The sequence below is a fragment of the Ptychodera flava genome, chromosome 12 (genome assembly GCF_041260155.1).
Source record: "Ptychodera flava strain L36383 chromosome 12, AS_Pfla_20210202, whole genome shotgun sequence".
Taxonomy (NCBI): domain Eukaryota; kingdom Metazoa; phylum Hemichordata; class Enteropneusta; family Ptychoderidae; genus Ptychodera; species Ptychodera flava.
This window is the reverse complement of record NC_091939.1, coordinates 5,863,505-5,887,020: the sequence shown is the minus strand read 5'-3', so window position 1 is coordinate 5,887,020 and position 23,516 is coordinate 5,863,505. Positions and strand designations below refer to the sequence as shown.

Sequence of the window (23,516 nt, the reverse complement as noted above, 5' to 3'; positions counted from 1 at the left end):
CTTCTAGGAATTCCTATCTTGCCTGTAAAAGAAATAATTTGGTTAAACATAAAAAATATGCACCGTATTCAATACTTATTTTCATGTGTGTACAGTGGCAGTGCAGTGCAAAATGCTGAAAAGTTTTGGGATTTTGGGACCCTGGTATGCAAATTTTCAGCTGGGCTTTGCAACAATGTTGCAACAAGGCTGCACTGGGTCGCAAAGGGTTAATCATATGAGACTTCCAAAATTCCTTTTACAAATTTGGATGGGGAGGGAGGGGCTGTTTCCCACATATCCACCTAATTTGAAAGAAATAAAATATTTACTGACTGAAGACTGGCAACCTTCAGATAAAAATCTGTTGAAAACTGTGAGGCCTGCCACTTGAATATGTAAGCTCTCTTTGTGGCCAAATGGTAAGCATATCCAGGTAAGTAGTCACAGTACGTATAGAAATACTAATTATTTGCATCAGCAATATTTACTGGAGAAATTCATATGGTAAACTGCAGTTTAACTGGCATGGATCGCTTGACCCAGATGAACCTCGTAAACCTCGGGTGACGATGGGCACTTTGCCTAGCATGAGTGTGTATACTGTCAAATACTGTGTGCGGCTAATGATAACACCATGTGTTGAAGAGTGGGTGTTAAAGTTAATGAATACAAATTAATGGCTTCCTCCAGACAACAGTGTGAGACTGAGATAAAACTAATGATAAATACCGTGTCCACCCACGCAATGGAATGAAAAATCTTTTTGCTCTCGGGAATACGCGTGTGTCTGGGTCACGTCAGTGACAATATCTTTGTCAGGTAGGAGTCCTGTGTTCTTTCACTCCTTGTGTCTGTACACTGACATTTATTTATTCCTCCTCTGGCCAAGATGAGTTGTGTGGAAAACCTGTTTTCATCCCAAGACACCTCTGAATTTATTACAAATTCTAGTTCAGATTTACTTCAAGTTCTACTGTAATATGCATGATTTCGAAAAATAGACCATCTCTAATTGGAATATTTGTAGGGTTTGAATTGATAATTGATCAGTTTAATTTGCAAGTTTACTCAATGCTGATATCGTATTTCACTGAATTCAATACAGTAGTTGTGAACTGCGCTCCCCCCCTCCCCATCCCCACCCCTTAGAGGAAAGAGATTACAAGATGTTGGCTGGCCTTGTATTTGAGATAGTAATTTTTATGTACTACCCAAAATTCCCCATTCCCCCCCCCCCCCCCTCCCATTTAGCTACACCTTTATACACAGTTTGAGGATTTTACTTATTTTTGTAATCCCCATCTTCATGTGCAGATTTGCTTATGATAGTCATGCCATTTCCAGGATAGGTAATGCTGCAGTAGAAGAGACATGTAATTAGTCATGACTGTGGGTCATTGTTAGTCTGGTTCCCTGACCCATTTCCCCGGTAGAGGGCGTGGGGAAAAATAGGGTCAGGTACCGGGTAGCCATCTTGAACAGAATTTTGTTCAAGATGGCGGAGGTTAGTCACCTGACAGAACATGCTACAACAAATATGGCTGCTACCATGAAAACGCCGGTCAAAATTCGACTGGATCAGAATTACGTTCGAACACTGGTATCTGAACCAAAAACATTGGCACACGAGACGGGAAACATAAACTGAAATGATTAATCCAGAAGTACAGGGAAATAGTGGTGATTGAAGGCTGGCTGTGATATCGCAGCAGTACTTGTTGCTTGTATCGAACGCGCTAGGGTCATTGAGGTCATCGCCGACTGTGGCGTGACCCCTATGACCCGAGCACGTTCGATACACGCCACAAGTACTGCTGCGATATCACAGCTAATTGAAAGCAAACTTTGTTGGAACTGTGAACGACGATTGATTTCGATGGATAGAATGGTGTCAGAATTTCGTGAAAAATGCCGGGCATCATGTCGACGTTCTAAAAGTATTAAGAGGTGTGCTAAATCACAGTGGCTAAATCATGGAAGTAGAAAGTATTTCTTTCTACCTCCACGGCTTTGTGGTACAAACAAGAAGTTGGTGTCAAGTGAGCCTGAAAGTGCGAAACCCAAGAAAGACGGGAAAAAATATGACATAAAACTGGTCCAATAATCATTTTCATTCAAGGTAATACATTACCAGGTCCATGGGACATTTGAGATTTACAAATTTAAGTAGGACCATCCTGAACCACGGATAGTTAGTGGTGGTACAAGTGTTACAAGTGTTACTTTCATCCAATCACAGCTTGTTTTATTTTAACCCAATAGCGTCCATGTTTACATTAGCCGGTACCTGACCCTATATTTCCCCACGCCCTCTACCGGGGAAATGGGTCAGGGAACCAGACTAGGTCATTGTAGGAAAAAAAAAATGACAGGGGGACTGACTGGATTGAAATTCACGAATATAGTTGTTGTCTTGTTTTTTTCTTTTTCTAAATAATGAAATAAAACATTGAAGGTGTAGTGATTTGTCACCAACAATATTCAAGCTTTATGCTACAGAGCTGCTTGACCTTTCACATGTCAACTCTGCAAGGTATATACCGCCCTCACAGGCCTTCTTGAGAAGTATACCATACCGCCCTCACAGTATAGGTTTTTGTCCTAGGTTGCAACCACAGAGGTGAAGTATGTGGTGACATTTCTGAAGTCGTTTACCTCCAGCACCAAACGTTTTACAGTATACATCGCTGTAGGATTGTAAATTTTGTATAATATTGCCGGCCTTGTCATACTTGGACCAGTTCTCATTACTTAAGACAAAGGAATGTTTGAAAGCAATTTACTTGGAAGCGAAAAAATGACCACAGTATGTGCAACATGTCAGCAGCAAGGACAAAAAAGATTAATCACAACTTGGGCATTTTTAACCCACAATAAAAGTATAGTGTGTTGAAAATACTTGTAAAGTCTGTATCATGTGAGGTAACATAAAAGTCTGTTACCAGCACATCGCATATATACATCAAAAGTGTACTGTATGTTTATTAAAATAAAATAACAAATAAAATAAAATAAAATAAAATAACAAAGTTCTGCCAATTTTTTGCAAGATTTATCATCAATTTTAATCGTAGGATTTGTTATTCAGTGAAGAAGTAAATTGTTAAGCTGCCTGCATGTAATGTACATCTGTCCTGTTGACCTTTGCCAATGAGGACACGTACCATACGTATTATTCCTTGGTATGATAGTAACCTTGTGAGGATATACAAGCATAAGGAAGCGTATTGACCTTTTGCATTTCCTTGGCTTGAATCATGTCAAGGTTGAATACCAGACTTGAGCATCCAAAGTGCAGTTATGAAATAGTTGGAACATGTTCTTATATTGTGCCATTGAAGGATTTTACAAAATGCTGAGACATCACTGTTCCTGACAAAAGTTACTCACTTGGTCATGTGTGTGTTGAGTCAGTTCCATTGCCTCTTAGTCTATGCAGATATCAGTGGAGGAAGATATCCTGGTGTACAGTTAACTTTCAGTCGGGTTTAGGTTGTACCAAGATGTGGAGGTTTATATGGGAGGGTAGAGTAGTTTACTGGGATGCGAGGTGAACAGTAAGATTGAGGGCAGTTTGAATATATGTAATTGCCATTCTCCAGTTATTAAAATACTTAGGTACCAATCCCAGACATACCAAAACTTTTAAAGTCAAAGTTGTTCACGTAAGGGTAAGAAGCTTTTGAACTCAATTCAGTCAGTGAAAGTGACAATTGCACTGCAGTTTATTGGTGACAGGATTGTGTGTATTACACTGGAAAGACTATAAAATACTATTTCAAAATCAGAACCAGTTTTAATCTGTAACCATGACTTTACTATGTGTGTGTTACTCATAAATGTCAAGTATAACATACATAACATTGATCCTTGCAAAGTAAACAGTAAAATGTAAAACTTTATGATGTCCTATCAGCTGCTTGGCTTTTATTTGTCACCACACCATTTTAGTCCTACTGCCTGTTTAGCACTCGGACCACTGGTACTACTGAGCTCAAAGTAGTCTTATAATTCTCCATTGAGCTGTTATGACATTGTCAAGAGAGGAAAAGAAAAATAAACGACACACTTGCAGTCAGAAACAACAGTGAATACTCAAATACTAAAACTTATACCTGTAATGATAAATTTGCTTATACTCCTGTAAAATATTTTATGAACTCAAAAACAAAATGCAAGTTACATAGTAACAAATATTAAAATGGAGCAACTGTGAACAACATATACAAATCTTTGGCATCTTTTTATGGTAAATACTTTATTTATTTATTTATTTATTAAATTTCTTCTATCATATAGCAAATTTGATGATGTCGCAATCACATGATGTGAGTGTCCATGTACATGTAATTTAATATCCATATATATGAACTGATCTGGTGTATTATATGTTTGACACCAACGCTTTACACTTTTGAACTTTAGTTTAAGGGAGGGGAGAGGGTTTTGAGCAAAATGAACAAGCTTCCTCTTCTGAGCTTCTGAGACGTGGTCCCTTTAGGCTGTTTGATCAACATTGAACTGAGTGTAAGGCATGCTGATATACGTGTAGACCACAAGTGCTACTGCTGACCTACATCACATAAGATTTACTTTTTCATGTGAAAGTTAAGGTCAGGTTGAGTTCACGTAACCTACTTCTGTCACTGAAATGTGTGTGGGATGTTGCCTATCCACAGTAGCTGGTATCCAAAGACGAGCAATAAAAATCAGTCTTTTCACTGGTATTTGCAAACATGGGTGCAACTGATAGCTATTGTCAGTTGTCGACATGTCTTACTCACAGGGTGAGTGGGCAGAGGTGATACATGTGATTACCCCTGCCTTTATGCCAGACACTGATGAAACTATGTGGAAAACACATAACTTACTTGGAAGTTGTATCTTATCTGTGTCTGCACCAACCCACACATTTTGAAAAAACTGTACAGGGTGGCATCAGGCTATGCAGTTTTCACTTTCTCTGGTGGGGATAAAATGTAACATCATTTCAGTACTTTTTTTATCCAAAAAATTTCAACATTTTTGAAGTTTCTCTATTAAAAAACCAAAGCGATAGCATTCAGAAATTGTGTTGTCCTGCAGAATGCTGATTTTAATAACGACCAATTTACGTGTCATAACATACAAATTCGCAATTTCATACGAACTCCACTTTCCTAAAATATAGAAAGTGATTTTCATATATTTCTCATCTATTGAATATTACTGACTGAAAGAAATTGCAAAAACATTTCAATACTAACTGCAAAATGTCAGAAGTCTTATAAGTCAGTTATGTACTCCGCAAAGCAAATAAGACAAGTATTTATTCTTCTACCATGTCCCTTTGCATTATGTACACACACTTTGCTCTAAAAGCAGTCTCTTTATCTGTTCTACAGTGTGTATTCACTAAAGAGCCTTAAGCTTCCTCAACAGTTCTAAAAACCAGACAGAGTAAAAAACAAAGTTGTGAGGCAGTGTCATGAATATTTATATTGGTGATTCCTGTCAAGTTGCAGTCAGAGCCCTTTGAGAAGATTCAGCACCAGTCAGCCAGCGAGTATAAGTGCATTTAGCCCAGATTCTTGACCCCTGCTCTGTAAGTCAGTCTCACGAATTGCATGTGTACACCTACACTGAGACAGTAAGACCGGCTGGAATGCTTGCCCTATTGTCCTAGAGGGTTCAGCTAACCTTGTTAGAATACATAATGGGACTGAAAAGGGAAGAGCTGTGCTTCTGTGTGTTAAGTGCCATCCTAAAAAGCAGGTACAAATTTGGTGAGTGCGTTGTGTGATTTCTTTTTGGCCTGACACACTAGTGAATGTCAATTTCCACCATCCATTTTCACTGGGTAGAGAAGTGTGTGATGGTGGTATATGATACAATGTACATATTATGTTTCTCTCAGGACATGATAGTAAGGTGTTGACCCGCAGCCTCAAGACACTCTCACTCTCACAGCTTTGTTTCCCCAACTCAAACTTCACTTGCGTATATGTGCATGCTTCTCTGGTATCAAAAATCATGATACCGATGTAGCTGATCTTTTTGATTTGGCCCACAACGTTTTCGAAACTTTCATTCTTGAGTGGTCACCCTTGCAGAACAGTTCATTGAAAGTGGGTCACAATGGCTTCCTTGATTTGTGTGGGCATTTTATCCCCTCTCTTAATAAACTGTGGTCAGTTCCTCAATGATTCTGTCAAGATAAGGAATATCATCTTGTGCATAAGGTGAAATGAAAGAATTTATGGATACAAAATTATTCACAATTGCATTTTCAGACTAGTTCATGTCGGTATTTTCAAAAGTAATTCATGTCTCTTGCAAAGGATTAGTGTGGACGAGCAAGGTCATTGAAAGTGATCGCTCCAGTTTTTGCTCTGTTCATGGGAATTACTCTCTTGGTCATGTAACTCTGACATCACAAATTTTACAGTGGCCATTTTAGTTTTCGAATGAAATAAATGGAATTCTTTTGTGGACATGTAAGGACTTTGTCATAAAACAATGGAAGCCGATGATTTACATACGAGAAAAACAGTGTACATGATGACTGTCGTGCAGTTTGTTGACCCCGAGTGATTTGCATGCTTTCATAGACAGTCCAATGTCAGTCTGTTAAGTATTGTTCAAAGAGTTAGTCATGTCACACATTAATGCTCAATTTTTTTTCCTATCCAAAAAAAATATGAACATTGGTTCTTAATTTGAATCTTGTACAGATGTGGTTGCAAATCAGAATATTAGGCTAATGTTTAGGGTATAGATACAAAGATTTGAATCGTTATTAAAATTTGATAGCAAGTTACCTTGTACATCAGGTAACATAATAATCTTCAGAGAAATACGTATTTAGTTTAACACAAGATCTGTCATTGAAAACGTAGTATGCGCTCAATCATTAATCTTGTTTTATTCTAAGTTCCAACCTGTACTGTGTATTCTAATTTATCTAAACTGTTACTGTATCCTGAACAGTCTGAAATCATTTAAGATGCCCTGGTAGAGGGGTGTGTCTCCCTGGTAATGGGAAGGGGAAGGTAGGTGGCTTCAGGGCATCTTGCTTCAAGTTCAATTCCTCTTTTACACCCAATACCACTGCTCAAAGCAATGTTACACTTGGTACATGTAATGGTTAAGTCATCTGACCATTTGATTTGCTACATAGTATAAAATTATCAACTGCGGGTACAGGAGTGAAATCGATGTTGACCCGTTTTTCTGTAAAAAGCTCATCAGATAGAATATGACAAACTAGTATCATATTTCAGTTTGCTAAATTACTAGTGATGAAATTCTGGTACCACTTAACTGTTTGAGTGCCAAAGTCAACTTTTGTCACCTAGGCAATTTTTTTCAGGTTTTTGTCAAAATTTTGATAAAAAACTGCAGCTGATGAAATGTGATGTCCATTTGGTTCAAAATTATCAAAAAAATTAAAGAAAAATTCATAAAAATTGGTAAAATGTTGCACTAGCATTTTGGTGGGAAAAATAACAGCACTCAAAGGGTTAATGGTCAAAAAAGAGCTAAAAACTTGTGTATTAATATAGCCATGCTCTTATATGACACTTATATGACATTATCTGTCAGTGAAGTTGCACAGAATACCTGAACCGAATAATGTACTCGTAGAGGTGATGAAATATTCAAATGTTGGATAAAAATAAATACAATGTATGCAGATATAGACATGGTGTACATATTAATATTCGATCACCTGAATTAGAAACATGACCTGTACACAGGGCATATTTACATATTTATATGTAAATACCACTGGTAATATGATATGCTGCTATTATATTCTATCCTTATTTATGACGTTGGCGATAGAATCTTCAAATTTTAAGTGTACACCTCCAGGTTGTTTTTTGTAAAAGCCAAGGGAAATTACTTGTCTGCGTCTGAGATGAAAATTAATGTTCACAGTTACCAGTGTCCTGAAATCAAATTGATCCGTTGTTAATGACATGGAACCATACCATGTATTACAGGAGTAAATATATGTTATTTGTTTGATTGGGACAGAAATTCATACAGAAACGAATGCATCTTGCTCTCATTACCGTCAGAGAAGTAAAAAGTGAATTACAAATCCCCTACACCTCCATTTAGCGGAGATGTAGTTCCTTACATGATAAATTATGTCTTGTACAATGTTGGTGGGTACCACTGACATCAATAACCACAACAGATTGTTTGACATCAGCTGATCCATACAAAAGATGAAATATGGAATTCTGCATGCGGCAATTCATAGGAGGGCAAGAAGTCAGCTACTGCATCTGCCAAAGTGAAAACATTCAAAAGGCTTTCAGTCTCTCCAATAGAAAAGAATAAATGAATGATGATGATACTGCCACACTTGCTTGAATTTTTGACAGTTATACCATTGTGTTAGTATCAACATTGCATCATTTATTGATGGCTGATAAAGATGGCGTATATGAATGGAGTTTCAAGAGCTTGCAAAAATTGTTGTCCGTACTAAAAGTTGCATCATAAGCACCTGCAGTAGTGTGGTCCTACAGCAATGTACAGAAATATTATAACAAGTAGTGGTAATATAAAACATGACCTGCAGAAATTAGCAATGAAAAATAAAAGTACTCAATCTTTTGTAAATGTTTATTAAGATATTCCTTAATACTTTTTTCTGTCAGGTTTTAAAAGATATGTTATATAGATTCATGAACAAGAATGAAGTGCTACTCAAAGAAGTGCACAACGTGGAAAACAAAAGAATTCTGAAATGATGACTTTTTGATGTTTTTGTGCACAGCACACGATTATTATTTTTATTTGGAAAATAAATTACATTGATCCTCATCAAAGTTACATGATGGATCAGAAATGTTATTGGTAAAAGTTATTATTTGATACTTGTCAGTATTTAAACTTTTGAACATGTAAATAGTACTATTTTTGGTGTAAAGTTGACTTTCATGCAAGGTGTTGCTAAAGGTGACATTCTTCCCCATCCCTGTTCCAAGTTTCATTGTTTTTGGACTGTTAGGGTGATAAATGCAGTGGCAGAGCTTAACGTCTGCTTCTGTTCATTTCTAAAAATACACCCAGTTGTGGTTCTATGCTAATGAAGTGAGCGGTAGTCAGATGGGCTCAGCCCTGATGTTGTCCATTGGCTGGCAGCAGTTGTTCAGAGGCTGTAGCAGGGTAGCGTATTGCTCCTGTGAACAGTCAGACACATAGCCGTCACATGCCATGCATTTTAATCCATGACCCCTCCATGCATTTCGGTCATCGTCAGAGAACAGCCGCATCCAAGTAGCTCGACACCAGGTCCAGACTTGCTGTTTTTCTTGCTCAGCACCAGAGCATTTGTCAGTACCAGCGTTGTTGTTTTATTGTTTTGTTTGGCTTTGTTTTGTTCTGCTACCGTATGCAAATTGGTAGAGGACTGAGCTCTGTGCCTGGGTCGGGCCTCTACATAGAATTGTACTGGTAGAGTGCAGAACAGTAGTACATCATGTGGCCAGCTCTGGCTTTGTGAAGGATGATCCTTAGTTATGCCAACACTTGGTGTCTTCACCGTACTGCGAAAATGTAGATTTTGTCGAAGGAAGCCAGTGGTACACGGTTAGTATACTTTTTATGCTAACTTTTTGAAATATCTTCTGTGTGGTAGAACACTGTGGATTATAAAATCACACACAGCTGAGGATTGCTACCCTGAAAAGTTTTCATGGATTTGTGTGTCATTGAATGGATAGTAAAAGCTTGGGTTCAAAATTTGTATATGTCATTAAAGTTATACCTTGCATATCTTACGTTGGTGTAGGTGCTTATATGCCAGAGAAATTCATAATGTAATCTTGATGTACAGAGCAACTCCTCATATTGTCACCAGTTTCCTCTGAGCATGCCATGATTGATGATCTAACCCGATCTTAACTACAGACTTTGAAAACACTGTCAAGTCATTGAACCCATCTCACAGTGGAGATAATCATCATAATGTCCATAGCAGTCATAGTTGCCTGTTATTGACATGTCCACTTGCCTTTCGGAATCGCATTTTTTTTCACAATTTGTCTGAGATGAATGTAGACAGTGTCTCAAGTAGACTCCTAGCCGTACAGGACAGTCAATGAATGAGGACACAGAATACACAATAGACATGAGTCTGTCTATCATACCAAGGCCAAAAGAGATTATTAACCGTGGGCTTTAATTTACTTCTCAACATGTGTCTGCTTTGTGGCTTAGTTGCTCCTTCAGAGTCGCATACTCCATTCATTTAGTAATATCCCTTCTACTGATGATACACAGGGGTGATCAAACTTTTTTGAGTATTCATTTGTATATCAATTGGAAGTCTATGTAATCATAAGTAATATGCGGATATGCGTAAATGCATTGATGTTTGCACATGTTGTGCGTGAACATGACGTAGCTGTGCTATAGGAAGCTGCCACACAGTAGAAGTCCTACTTCATGATTGCATAACCAAAGAATGTTTCAAATCTCCAATTATGGTATTTAGCTGATATTGTATGTTCCAGTATAAGAAATAGTTTAACCTGTTCACTCCAATTGCCTGTAACAGGTCCACACTCACCATAGATAACAATGGGTTTTGGCCAAACCATAGTGGTCAAATGGTTACTGAATGAAAGCCTGCTGCTGTATCTCATGATTTCTTTTCTTCACATGTTTGTATGATGGAAGCAATAAAAGATTGTTTTCATTGTCTGGTCCAGAGATATCATGTTTTTTCAAAATGGTTATACAGTTCTAGTTATCATTTATGAATGGTACATATGAAAGAAGTCCTCTATGATTCAAAATTTTCAAACAGTCTGTTTTATGTCTCAGTTTTTGGATCTATTTATGAAGCTTTCTTTTTAAATTCAATAAACCGACCCTGCAGGCTTTTGCTTTTGAAAAGTGAAAGGTTGAAAAAAAAGAAATATTGATGGTGAATTTCTCAAAAAAATGCCAAAATGGTAAAGTATAAGGACTCAGATTATTGGTCATTATGTACATTGGTATCAAGGTATCCAGAAGATGTAGTGTGAGACATATAAAAGCAAGTCAGCTGTTTGTGGTGTATGCCATGTCTGTTACATGATAAAAGTATGTATATGATCTGTACTGAAAAAATTAGTTCATTCTGTAGCCCTATGACACATGTACAGTGTATAGGTGTCAGTGAGTCAGTGTGTACATGTAAAAGATAGGATGTGATAAGTATTCTGTAGAGCATAATTGTAAAATTGAAAATAAGGCCAGAGAATTATTTGTCCTAGAGTTTGACCAAGACTTCATCACATCAGGTTTTATGCCGTTATTTTTTATTTATCAACAGTTAACATTACAAGTCAGAAAAGATAAGACAGTAGACAGAGATGTTTTTGTGGCTGAGTGTCACAACATCATACTGACTATTTGCATATAATTGTACTAATACCAGAGTGTTTACAGCAAGAGTCAACATTTCTGCTCAGTGAATTGACCAACCTTGGTGATTGTGGTAAGGCTATTGTCCATGAGACAGTATGGCTAAGGATTACACACAAACTGGAATGCATCTGTGACAAAACATATCTGTGAACACACGTAACAAATAATACAACGCTAGTAACCCTTGTGAGTTTGACTGAAATGACAAAATAGACCTTTGATGCAATGAACCTAATCTTGGTAGTACAGACACACCATTATATTATAGTTCTTTGCAGGCATCATTACACTAGCTGGATACATTTGGTTGAACGTGTCAAAATTATCATTGAATTGACAATCTGCAACAATTTGTCACTATTATGCATTCATGTGGCGAAGAGTAATGAATATTTTTACTCATCACAAAGAGACAATGAAAAACCTCAAATTTGTACGCTAGTTGACGCAGTACAGCCATGAATTCACTTTCTAACAAAGACAAATTCACTGACTGGTCTGACACCAAAACAGAAAGAAATTTACTTACTAAAAGAAAATCAAACTCTGGGTTTGAGTGGGGCTGAGCCTGATAGCAGTATCCCATTGATACCAGGCTAACAGTCACACCAGCGTATCACCACATTATTGATATGACAGCAAGAATCACTCAAGAGAAAGCACAGTTGGCAAAACTGTTTGCATGAGAATACTGTTAAACCCCTGGTTGGCACTTGGCTAGCTTGGTCTCAGCACCTGGGTCAGCACTTAGCCTGGTGCTGCCTTCAGCTCTCTTGCAATGCAGTCCATGATTAGTCAATTTCTGCCAGTTTCATCATTGGACCAGGCTCTGAATTTTTTTATTTGGTGGTAATTCTCACAGCCAATGAGACTATATGATCTTCTGACAGCTCCAATGCTAAATGAGCCTTGAAGATAAAAATATTTCAAAATTACTTTTTAGAGGTACCATAAAGGGCAATGGTTTATATGCAGATTGCTGACATCTTTGCCATATTAACATTATTATGCACCGTGTAGCACATAGACTTTTCCTCCATGCATCTGAAAAACAACAGATTGGGTGTTTATCATGTACAGGTGCACATGAACTCATTGTTTGGTGTTGTGGCATTGTTTGTCAAAACTAAACAATAATAATATTATTGGTGCCCACCAGGTTACCAGTGATAGGATATTTCAGTGACTTTTAGAAGTTTGTTTTTATCATGTGGGGGATGGCTTACACAATCACCACATGTAAGAGAAGAACAATTGTACATCTGCTGTGTCCTTGCCAAATGCCGGATGTGTCTGACATGTCAGCATCATGTCCGTTGTAGATCTGTTCTGAAAAAGTCAATTGCTTGTGATTTGCTGAGAACAAAACTTAACACACATCTAATTTACATGTAAGTGTGTCTTCACACTTGCTGCCAAAGTATACCACCAAGATTGTGTTTTAGATTGTACCACAAACACGTCATCTCAAGGCCCTCAAAACCTGCATGACATGAGTGAACCAATCTGGTGTTTGGTGGTCAGAGCAAACTAATTTTGTAGCTCAGAACATTTACAGTATTGTAAAATAGAAAGTTGTATGATACAAGCAAACAAGACTACAAAACTCCTGGCTTTACTGTACCTTTGTACTGGTCCCTTTGTACCATAAAGTACCGAATGGATTTGTTCATCTTAGCTGTAAGTTCCAGGTTACAGGGTGGTATGTGTATCTTAGCAAGGAATAGATCAGCTGAATGTAAACTCTATAGAGATTCACCATTTGCGTACACCAACATGTTTTTACCACATGTGTCAGAATGAAAAGTGCAGGGTTTCTACACCCTTGCTGTTGTCACATGACAACTCCATGTCTCTCGGTCCACTATCACACTTTTCCACAAGACCATGGTTTACCTTAGGTCAATGTCAAAGTTCTGTACAAGCAAAGAGTTAACCATCTTCCTCCAGGAGTTACAGTCCAATCTACCAGGCTGTGCTCAAGTTTTGATGAACTTGAATATAAAAACTATACTCCGCCTTCTTAGGTGTACATTATTTTGATACATCTATGATGCATCTCTTCAATGTTCATCAACAACCTGAATATGGATGTTTATTGAATTCTAACATATGTGTGTGGAAATGTCTTGTGAACCTGTCCACGTATTTCAACTTGGTAAAAGCTTGGTGTAGACATCTATACTTTAAAACAGTTGTAATGAGTTTTATCCACATCAGTCAGTGTCATCTTTTGTGAATACATACAGTTTCACCAAAAAAACTTACTCCTCATTGCTCGGGGTAGCCTTTACCTCCGAATGTATAAAATCATTTACAATATGTAAAGTTATAGTAGTGTTCAAATGTTAGTAAAATCATGGACCCTTTTTTTAGGGTGTATGGTAAAATTTAATATTTGAAATTCAATGATTTACTTGATTTCTCAAACAGTAAGCCAAGTGATCACAAGAAATAGTCGTCAAAATTGTGTTTTGACAGAAAACCAGGCCAGCATTCAATAAACAGGCTGTAGTGTCTTGTAATGTACCTGTATCACCTGTATGGGGGCTTTGCCCCAAAAGGGTCATCAGTTGCAATCTGTATGGGTTTTTTGGAATGTGAATCCAAAACTTGCTTTAGTGAACCACTTCAACTCTTTATTCCTATTTTTCTCCTATAGATGATGAAGATGAGGTAACACCCACAGAGCCAGACAAAAACGACATCCAGAACACTTTACGAATGCTGAATAGCAAGTTAGAAGACTTGACCACCTGCAATGATCTCATAGCCAAACACGGAGCTGCTCTCCAGCGGTCACTGAGTGAACTGGAACTGATCCAGGATCCGGCAGAGGCCAGCAGCAAGATAAAGGCGGTCAATGAGAGAGCTACCCTGTTTAGGATAACATCTAACGCAATGATTAATGTGAGTATATGCCTTTTTGAGTTCTTGTACCACAAATAAGAACATAATGTCGTGATAATGTGCGAATGATCTTGTGATGTCAGTGTATATTTTGTGTAATGGTAGTGACGTGTTTGTGAAGGTTTTCAGTCAGTGATGTAGTCCTTTAAAGGAACAAAGTCGGCCATTTTTCATGAATTTTGTTTGATGCAAGATACTTCTCATATTGTTTGACATGTTGAAAGATTCTGAATGAATGGGTGACCATGCATATATTCAACCCCGATTTTAGACAAATTAAATGAAACCATCGCGAAAATTAATTAATGGTCATGCTGGTATCAAATACCATTCATTCAGTATCTTTCAACGTGTCAAACAATATCAGTAGTATCTTGCATCAAACAAAATTCATGAAAAATGGCCGACTTTGTCCCTTTAAGATGTCACATCTGGTGACTGTGACAGCATAACTTATTTTGACAAATCAAACTTATTCAGGTTTCAAGTCAAGAGACATAGACCACTAGTTGGCCTGTAAAATTTCTCTCTCCCATTCTGTGAATCTTTCCCTCGGCCTCATGACTGATACTGGCTCTCAGGACATAGCAAAGTATACTTGCCAAATAAATAAATAATTTCTTTGCCAATGAAATGAATCTGCTGGTATCAAATACCAATTTCTCACCATGATAAATCTACATGCATCTATTCAATCTATTTCGATAGATATGTAGGGGCTGAACCTTAGGACGTGACCTTTATGCTCATGTCATGGTCCACATTTGAAACTGTTTTGTGTATATGATGCAATGATAAAGGGTAAGGCAAGATATATATTTAATGTTTCATGTACATGTTATGAAATGTAAAACCATGTCAGCCTTACATGAGAGCTATGAAATCCATGAAATATTGGCATACAAATACTTACCTTGACATAGCTGTCTCCCAATGACATTTGGTTTATGACGTCATGATGATGGTTATGAAAGAAGAGAAAAAGACCTTTAAAATATTTTACAATTGTTATTCTGATGAAATAAATAATAAATTAAGAATAAATGTAAATATTTGCCTTTTTAATTGTTTGTTTATTTTCTCGCAATATTAAAGTTGAAGCCAGGTTAAGAGGAATGTGTTAATGAAATTTTTGTCACCACCTGAAATGTAGTTCCATTTCTTGATAGTGTTATTTGTCAGTTTGGTATCGTCTCCTGTTCTCGTATTGTGTTTGCCTTTGTGAACATGTCAAAGATAGAGCTGTTCTTCAGTCTTGCGAAATGCACGGCTCATTTTGCTATAGAGTGGCACGGCATTCAGGGCTGTGTGTGTCACATGGCTGTCAGCTGTGTTGCTGAGGTAATTCTGTTTGAAATATCTCAGCCAGAAGACAAAACTTCAACCAGACTTGTCATTTGACTTTCCCTCTGCAAAGGCTGAACTGTGATTGAAAACAACCATAAATACCAGTGTCATATCAAGTTCTGTTGGCAGACAGGGTATTTTTAGGACTATGTATGAATGAAGACTTACTGCCCCTTATCCAATTGATACATGACTTCTCTGTTGTGTCTGCCAGTGATTAAATTGCCCGTAATAGCTCCATGTGGTTCTACGTGTGATAGATATTGGCATCAATAGAGATGAACTGTACCTTGCATGAGCGTCATCTTACAGCCAGTACAAGAGATCAAGTTGACAAAGTCTAGATTCATTCATTACACTTGCAATACTCCAGCATTGCTCTTGACTTTAGAGAACTTGATGAACCCCATGCACCCTGTTCAGATGTAAATGTATACATGTCATAGGTCACAAGGTCAGGGTTCAAAGGTCAACTTTTTTCTACCAACTTGAATTTTGTTTAATGTCTCTTTAAATCATGATGTCTTCAAAATTATGAGAAATTCATGTTACTCTTAAAAACATCTCCTATCCGTCCAAGACAGTTGATGGCTAACAAATGGAAAACGTCAATGAAATCATATGCAACTTGTATGAGATAATTCGATCGGCAATTTCACAAAGAATTTCACAACTTTCAGTTTCAACTTGATTCAGTCTGTCCATTGTAAACTGCACTCTCATGGAGTGAAAGGATCAATTTTATCATAATATTCTCTTTGCTGAATGTACATATTATTATATTATTACACCCCACAGAAAGCACAATATTCCACAATCATTTGAATCTCCAGCACCTGTCAAACACTTCTTCATGTACTGTCAGGGCTCCTGCTAAGTCACCAAAATGATTAGGCAACTCATTAGCAAAATCAAAAATCTTTTAGCCATTTTGAGTAACTTTTAGCCAGTTTATGATCTCAAGTGTGGCAACAGCTTTCTCGTCATTCAGGAGTCCCTAATTTTACAAATCAAGATGTTTTGTATGATGTTCAAGATGGTTTTTACATTAACAAAATATATATTTAGTTTTTGCATTTATAATCTGTGTTTTTATGACATTTCAGGGATAGAAATCCTTTCTCATTTTTGGTGGTAAACTTAAAACACCAGAAATAAAATTAGGTAGCAATTGAATTCTAAAAATCTGGTAGCAATGTTAAGTGTATATTACAAGAGGTACAGATTGAATATTTCTGCCACATTCAGTTAGTATTCTCAGTATGATAGCTTGTCATAAGTTACAGGCTTCTCTTGTGGCAAATTTATGCAGTCTTCCATAACCTAAATGTTTGAACCAACAAGTAAAACAATTTTCCATGCAGAAGACAGCATTTATGGTATAGCACAATGGCAGTGTAGATACGATTATTGTGGTATTTAAGGGCACGGTTTTACTTGTATGTCATAGTTGTGATCAAGCAGGCTGAAATAGCATCTTGAGTATAAGTACTTTTCTTGAGACAAAAAGGGCTGGGCCAAACAAAACTGTTGTAAAACAAGACACAACGATATCACTGTTTGAAGGCATTCATTGTTTTAATGATTATGATAACATTTTAGCCCAGATATATTTCATTTGATATTTTGATATCATCAAGAAATGTCTGGTGATGTTCACTTCTAGATTAAGAAACTGGTGGAATCTACAAAAATATTAAAATCATTCAGAATCACATAATTTCTTGTTTAAGTTATAGCAGTTTGAAAGTAGGCCGAATGGGAGTCAGTCAAGCTGAATGCCAAAGGCAGCAAAATTACCTTTCACCTATTGGACCACCCTAGGTGGTTTCTTGTGAACCATAATTGTGTAATTAGGGGGTCTTCATGCATGACATCACATGATGAGATGACCCAGACTTGACCTTTCAGAAAACCTCAGTTTTTCTCCTTTTTCTTTTGTATTATGGCTCAGTTTGTGAAAGTTTCCTGTGAAATTATGGTTTTTACTATCAAACTGAGTAGTTGCAGACCAAATTTTGATACAGCAAAGTAGGTACAACTTTTGTTAGATCACAGACGACCCAGGACTCACGGAGGCAAAGCAGGCCTCAGTGTATTCATGGACCTTACGTTCATGATGTATTGTAGTATCAAACAGCAACAGTGTTTGTTTTACGTACCAGGGAATTTGTAACTTTGTAGAAAGGAGATTAAACTGTTTCAATACATTGCAACTTTGTAGGAAGGAGGGTAAACTGTTTCAACATCTTACAACATTTTATTGTTAGGTGTAGTTTTCTGTTGAGGAGGTCTAAGAATTCAATAGCCACTACATTAGCCAAACAGGAATTTTTGTAGCCATTTTTAACTTTCTTTCGCATTTGGCGAATTGGCGAATAGGTAGCGGGAGCCCTGACTGTGTAGACTGTTTTCGTGGGGAAATAGAAACTTTGTGTTGGAATTTGACAAGATTACCATCTCTGATGCATTGTTGCTTTTTCTACTCAACATGGATGAGAAATTTGTTATTCCATCATGTTTGTGTTTTATCATCTTGTTACAAAACAGAATATGAAGTTTGAAACTTTATCCATTTGAAATGGTAGGTGTTGAATGCATAATGATTGTTTGATGTGAATATGCTGTAACATTAATATGGCAATGTCTTCTGTAGTGTCTTGGTTGGTGGTACACTCACTTGATTAGTGTTGTACATTATCCGTGGTACATGTAAAGGTGTGGTTCTGCTCTGTCTGCGTTGACAGGCAGCCGATCAGACCAACACAGTTTACATGTACCAGTATCGTGTCAGTACGTCCATTGACCCTTTTCATGCCTGTGCTGGCTTGTCTGACCCTGTACTCTCATCGTTATATCAATAACACAATTTGATTTTTACCCTGGGAACTGGGGTGAAAGTTAAAAACCAGAGTGCATATTGAAACAGAGAGCAGGGTATGCTTCCACAGCTGTGTGCTTTCTATCCATTACACATAAGACAGCAGGGTAAGTGTTCAGTCTCCTGATTCTGAAAGTCACGCCGGTAATTTAGCATGGGTTGTGGTTTCAAGTTCATTGTTCTACATAGGACTCATAGTCACTAAGATTATGATGGTAATGATCAGGATGACGTGTGTCTGTCTGTGTATCTGTGTATCTGTGTGTGCCTATGTGTGCATGTTTTAGGGTGGGCACTACTTACAAACATATGCATAGTCTTCTGATTTTGTCACATGTGTAAATGTCATTCTTTTACATGGAGGTCATAAATTTGCCGATCATTTTGTTTTGTCAAGTTCAATGGCTTACATGTTTTCTGGTCACATTTAGTCTGCAGCTGATTTTGTAGCTATTGTATGGACAGTTCTTTTAATGTTGAACTTGAGATACAGTGTTACTGTGTGCTGAATTGTGTTGAAGACAAGTGGACAAAGTGTACAGTGATTTGGTGTTGTGGTGTTCTTTTGTTTTAGTTGTTGGAATATATTATTTGCCATCTTTCTTGTCTCCCCCCCCCCCAAGGAATAGTTTAGAACCCTAAACAACCTTTAGCCTGTTCTAGGCAAACAGTTTCTTAAAACTTCGGTACGTGTACAGGATGGCTAGCCAGACTTTAATATGTATCACTGTGCAAGAGCAACTCCTGCAGTAGAACCAGTGCTTGTTCAACATTAGCTTGTTGATCACTGACATCATCGTGCCGTATGTCATGTGATGTATTATGTAAGTATAAAAATAGACATATCAGTTCCTATTTGTGCTCATGTAGAAATTAATACTGCATGTACTGGTATTGTGTTTTGAAAATGTCAAGCGGTGAAATAAGGACAATGTATGTAGATGTGGATCAGATGAACATACAGAAAATGAAAAATACTTTGGCCAGCAATGAGCACCCAAAAAATATCTTGATAAAACCAATTTTTATCAAGGCTCAATTATACATCCATTGCAACTTTGGTTAGTTTTTTTGAAAATATAACTGAGTACTGGGCCTCTTCTGTGACTCCATTTTGTACTAGCTAGCGTGTAAGGCTTGCCTTTGAAAAGTGGTTGATAAATTATTGACCTCAAGGTATTTAAAACCACCTGTTGATGCATTTGTGATGGTATACCTGTTATATTCTATTTTTATACCTGTGTTGTGTTTGATTGCATGATACTCACGTATCATGTGTCATGATCAGACAGGCTGTTATTTTATATGTTGTTTATGAGTTTTGCTTCATTTTAATTTTACATGAGTTTGACAGGAATCTGAAATAAGGGCCTACATGAAATTATGTAACAAGAAGTTAGTCTTTTTAGGAGAAAAAACAGTTCAAATTTTTTTCCTCAATGATGAAAGATTCCTGAATTAAACCAGTAACTAAATAAAAACTGGCCAATAAACGTTTTAGGCTATTAATGGATCCTAAATAAATTGTTATATAGGAGATGCTGCTACTGATCTCTTAGGCCTCTCCAGCTTTAAAGTTAAACAATAATGACAAAGTAACAAAACTACCAAATTTCCGAAAAAGGTTTAACCCTCTTACTCAAGGTTAATAATTGAAACCAACGATGTCGCTCGTATGAGGTCGTCAGGTATCGTACTTTCCAAATACTCTTTAAAACAAGTCAGTTTGGTGCCCTCATGTAATTTCCTCACTGGAATCTACAGTTATAAAACACTTTGATTTGATGAAGCAGAATGAGATGCAGAAATGTCAATGCTGCCCTCAATGCTTTGACCATTGTCAAGATCACTCTGCAGTCTTTGCTGCCCTCAACGTGCCAACCAAGAATTTCTTTCTGTATGTTTTGTCAAGCAGAGGACATATTGTCAGGAAAGTATGAACAAGATTCGAAGATGCAAAAAGTGCAAGTATGTGGAGTGTATTTCACATTGAAAAAAATATGAATTGTTATGACATTTCAGATGGCACAACAAAGATTTAGCATTTGATATTTTTCCTGTGTTGTTATGTTCAAAATATCAGTTTTGGGAATAGAAATACCAAGGTATCCTAGATTGCATTCATGTAGGTTAAGGTTTGAGAGCATGACACAGTAAATGTAATAAAAAACAAGTATTGATCTGTGTCAGGTGTGTAATTAGAAAAAGTGATATATTTCCATTCAGTAGCTTTGATGCATAGATGATTGTTTGTGTGAAAATACTGTTTCGGGACGTATTTGATAGATTGACTTGGAACCAAACAGGAAATGTATAAAAAGATGTTATCTTTGATTAATACGCTATCATGTAAAGTCAGATATTTCAAGCATTCCATTGAAATAGGAGTTTGCGTTGTGCACCCTGTCTTGTGTACATTTGTTTCTACCAAGGTGGCGAGACTAATGAATATGAAAGTGTTTGGTTGCAAAAAAATTGTTAAATGATCTTGAAGGGAAAAAAAAAACAATGCCTTGTCATCTTTCTCAAAAAAAAAATGACAAAAAAAAGGAAGTTCTAGAAGTGCCGGATCTCTTTTGATGAAAACTTAAATCCTTTTTCTAAGTGAATTTGATCCAATGGTTCAGTTGAAATGCATTATTTAACAGTTTGATATTCAAATATACAATAAATGAACAAATAAACAAATAGGTAAATAATAAACAAATAAACATTACAACATAAAATTTAAAATGCAGTAAAGTATTACACAGCGTCGGTTGATTTTTGTTGAAAAAAAAATATGAAAAACGAACATAGGCAACCTTCTAGCTTTTTAGTAGAAAAATAAGTAATGAAATATTTTTATTAGTCCACACAGTTTCTCACTAGTTTATATTTGCTTGTGATGTTCAGTTTCAGGGATAACAAAAAAATATAAGATCTAAACAGAAATTCAAAGCACACTGCTGAATTTCTTAGAATAAACATTAATTATCTCATACAAAGTGTGAAGACCAAATGCAAAGGGTCAGTTTCATTGACAGGGTTCAATTAAATGAAATGCGTGTCATGTAAATTGAAACACAGATCTGATGGAGAGTGAACTTGAAATGAAAACACAGCACAGAATAAGCGTGCTTCACTCACCCTTCGTGTATTTGCACATCTTCCATATTCTGTTGAAATTCAATATTGTCAAATATCCCTAAGTGCGTAAAATCAATTTACTCTTTTGTCAAGATCACATCCCGGTAATAACACCTCCCAATTAATGTGGCGTGAAGTATAAAGCAGCATTTTACATACAAAACCAATTTGATCATTTGACGTCATCTGTTTGACCCCTTTCCCACTGACCATGCTCTGTGACCTCTGACCCAAATCAGATCTTCTGATAGCAGGTTTCCCTTGTTTTTTTTCAACTCTGGTCTGGGTTGTGATTTCTTTGGCTGCCTATACACGTCAGTCCTTCCTTCCTGCCATTATTCCACCCCAGTACCGTCAAGCAAACAAATCTCAGGGAGTGTTCTAGCGAGACCCAAACCAGTGAAGTGTGAGTATCATGAAATTTCTGTCCGTTAATGACTTTTTTTATGTCAAAAATCAGAATTTTGTTTTTTGGTACCTCTTCGACAGTCTCTGTTTTCAGTTGCAAGGTCTTTTGTTTGTCTGATATGGTATTGTGGCAATTTGCGCAGTGATGATTACAACTTAGATCTACTAGGTACGAGGCGACAGTCTTTCTCTGGTTTCACATTCTACTTGCATTGATGATAGTACATATATGTCACTGATTGTGGCATTAATGCATGTCTGAAACCAATTTCACAGAATAAAAGTGTGGAACCAATATTATCTAAGTTGTCTGGATCTGTCCAACAAAAAAGCTAAATTTTAACCTATACTGTGATTAATCTGCATCATGTGATTGTGACACTGCAAGATCACATAGCATGTACATAGCAATCTTTAAAGATAAAAATAACTTTCTCTTTCACTTATAACATTTGTGTATATGGAAAAAATGGAGAAACAATCACATTTGTTTGGTTTGTCATACTAAGAGACAGACTAGAGACGTACACAAGTATGTATCTGTTAACAATTAACCCTTTGAGTGCCGTAATTTTTCCCACTGAAATTTTAGTGCAACATTTTTCCAATTTTTATGAATTCTTCTGTAATTTTTTGATAATTTTGGACCAAATAGACATCACATTTCATTGGGTACAGTTTGTTATCAAAATTTTGACAAAAATCTGAAAAAAATTGACTGGAGTATATTTTCTAAAGGTGACAAAAATTGACTTTGGCGCTCAAAGGGTTAATGTTTTGTGTGACTGTAACCATGCTGCATGTTTCCTAATGCAGGAATTTGAAAATAGAATATGTAAAATGATAAGTATGTGTTGTGTCAGAAAAATCCAATATTGCCACAAGTTAGTGTGTTCATATTGTAGGATCTATCACTACTTATGATTTAATGTTTAGCTGTTTAGTAACGACTAAGATCGTAACACGGCGTCATGTGAAAGCTTTTAGTTTTTAAACCCACTTTGTAAATGCCAGATCTATTGTCTGGCTGCCTCTCCCCGCTAGTTATTAGGTCGATGTATTACTAACACAGTTTTGAACTGTCAGTTTACCGGAAACTGTGCATTTTCTTTTTGGTTTCTGTTTGAGGAATTTTGTCTTTTCGATTTTGTGCTAGTAAGTGTATTGTCCTAAAAGGGACTTTACAAAAGTACATGCCATTCTTGTCATACGATAAAAAACTGACGATGTATTGTCAGTCTGCAGAAATGGTAAACTTCTTTGTTGGTGAAAATGTATTTCACATATTGTATTTCTTCCTTCCTTATTCCCGCCCCGCAAGATGCACTGTAGTTGAGTAATTTAACATAAAAAAATGCTCTGCAAATTTGTTAATGCTTACATGTAAAATTAAAACCCTGCACAGATATGAATTTCCTCTGCACTGTTCTGAATATATCAG

General features: G+C 36.7%; 1 protein-coding gene across 5 annotated transcripts in view; it reads left to right on the top strand.

Annotated features, from left to right (window-relative positions):
* The window catches only part of LOC139144792 (oxysterol-binding protein 1-like), an 88,608-nt gene that overhangs the window by 28,532 nt on the left and 36,560 nt on the right, over positions 1-23,516 (top strand). For 2 of the 5 annotated variants that reach the window (XM_070715564.1, XM_070715563.1), the window contains exon 3: positions 14,063-14,310. In XM_070715564.1, the coding sequence (XP_070571665.1) occupies positions 14,063-14,310 (248 nt within the window). Of the gene's footprint in view, positions 1-5,602; positions 5,748-9,132; positions 9,574-14,062; positions 14,311-23,516 lie in introns of those variants that run through there. The other 3 variants (XM_070715566.1, XM_070715565.1, XM_070715567.1) reach the window with 3 other exon arrangements.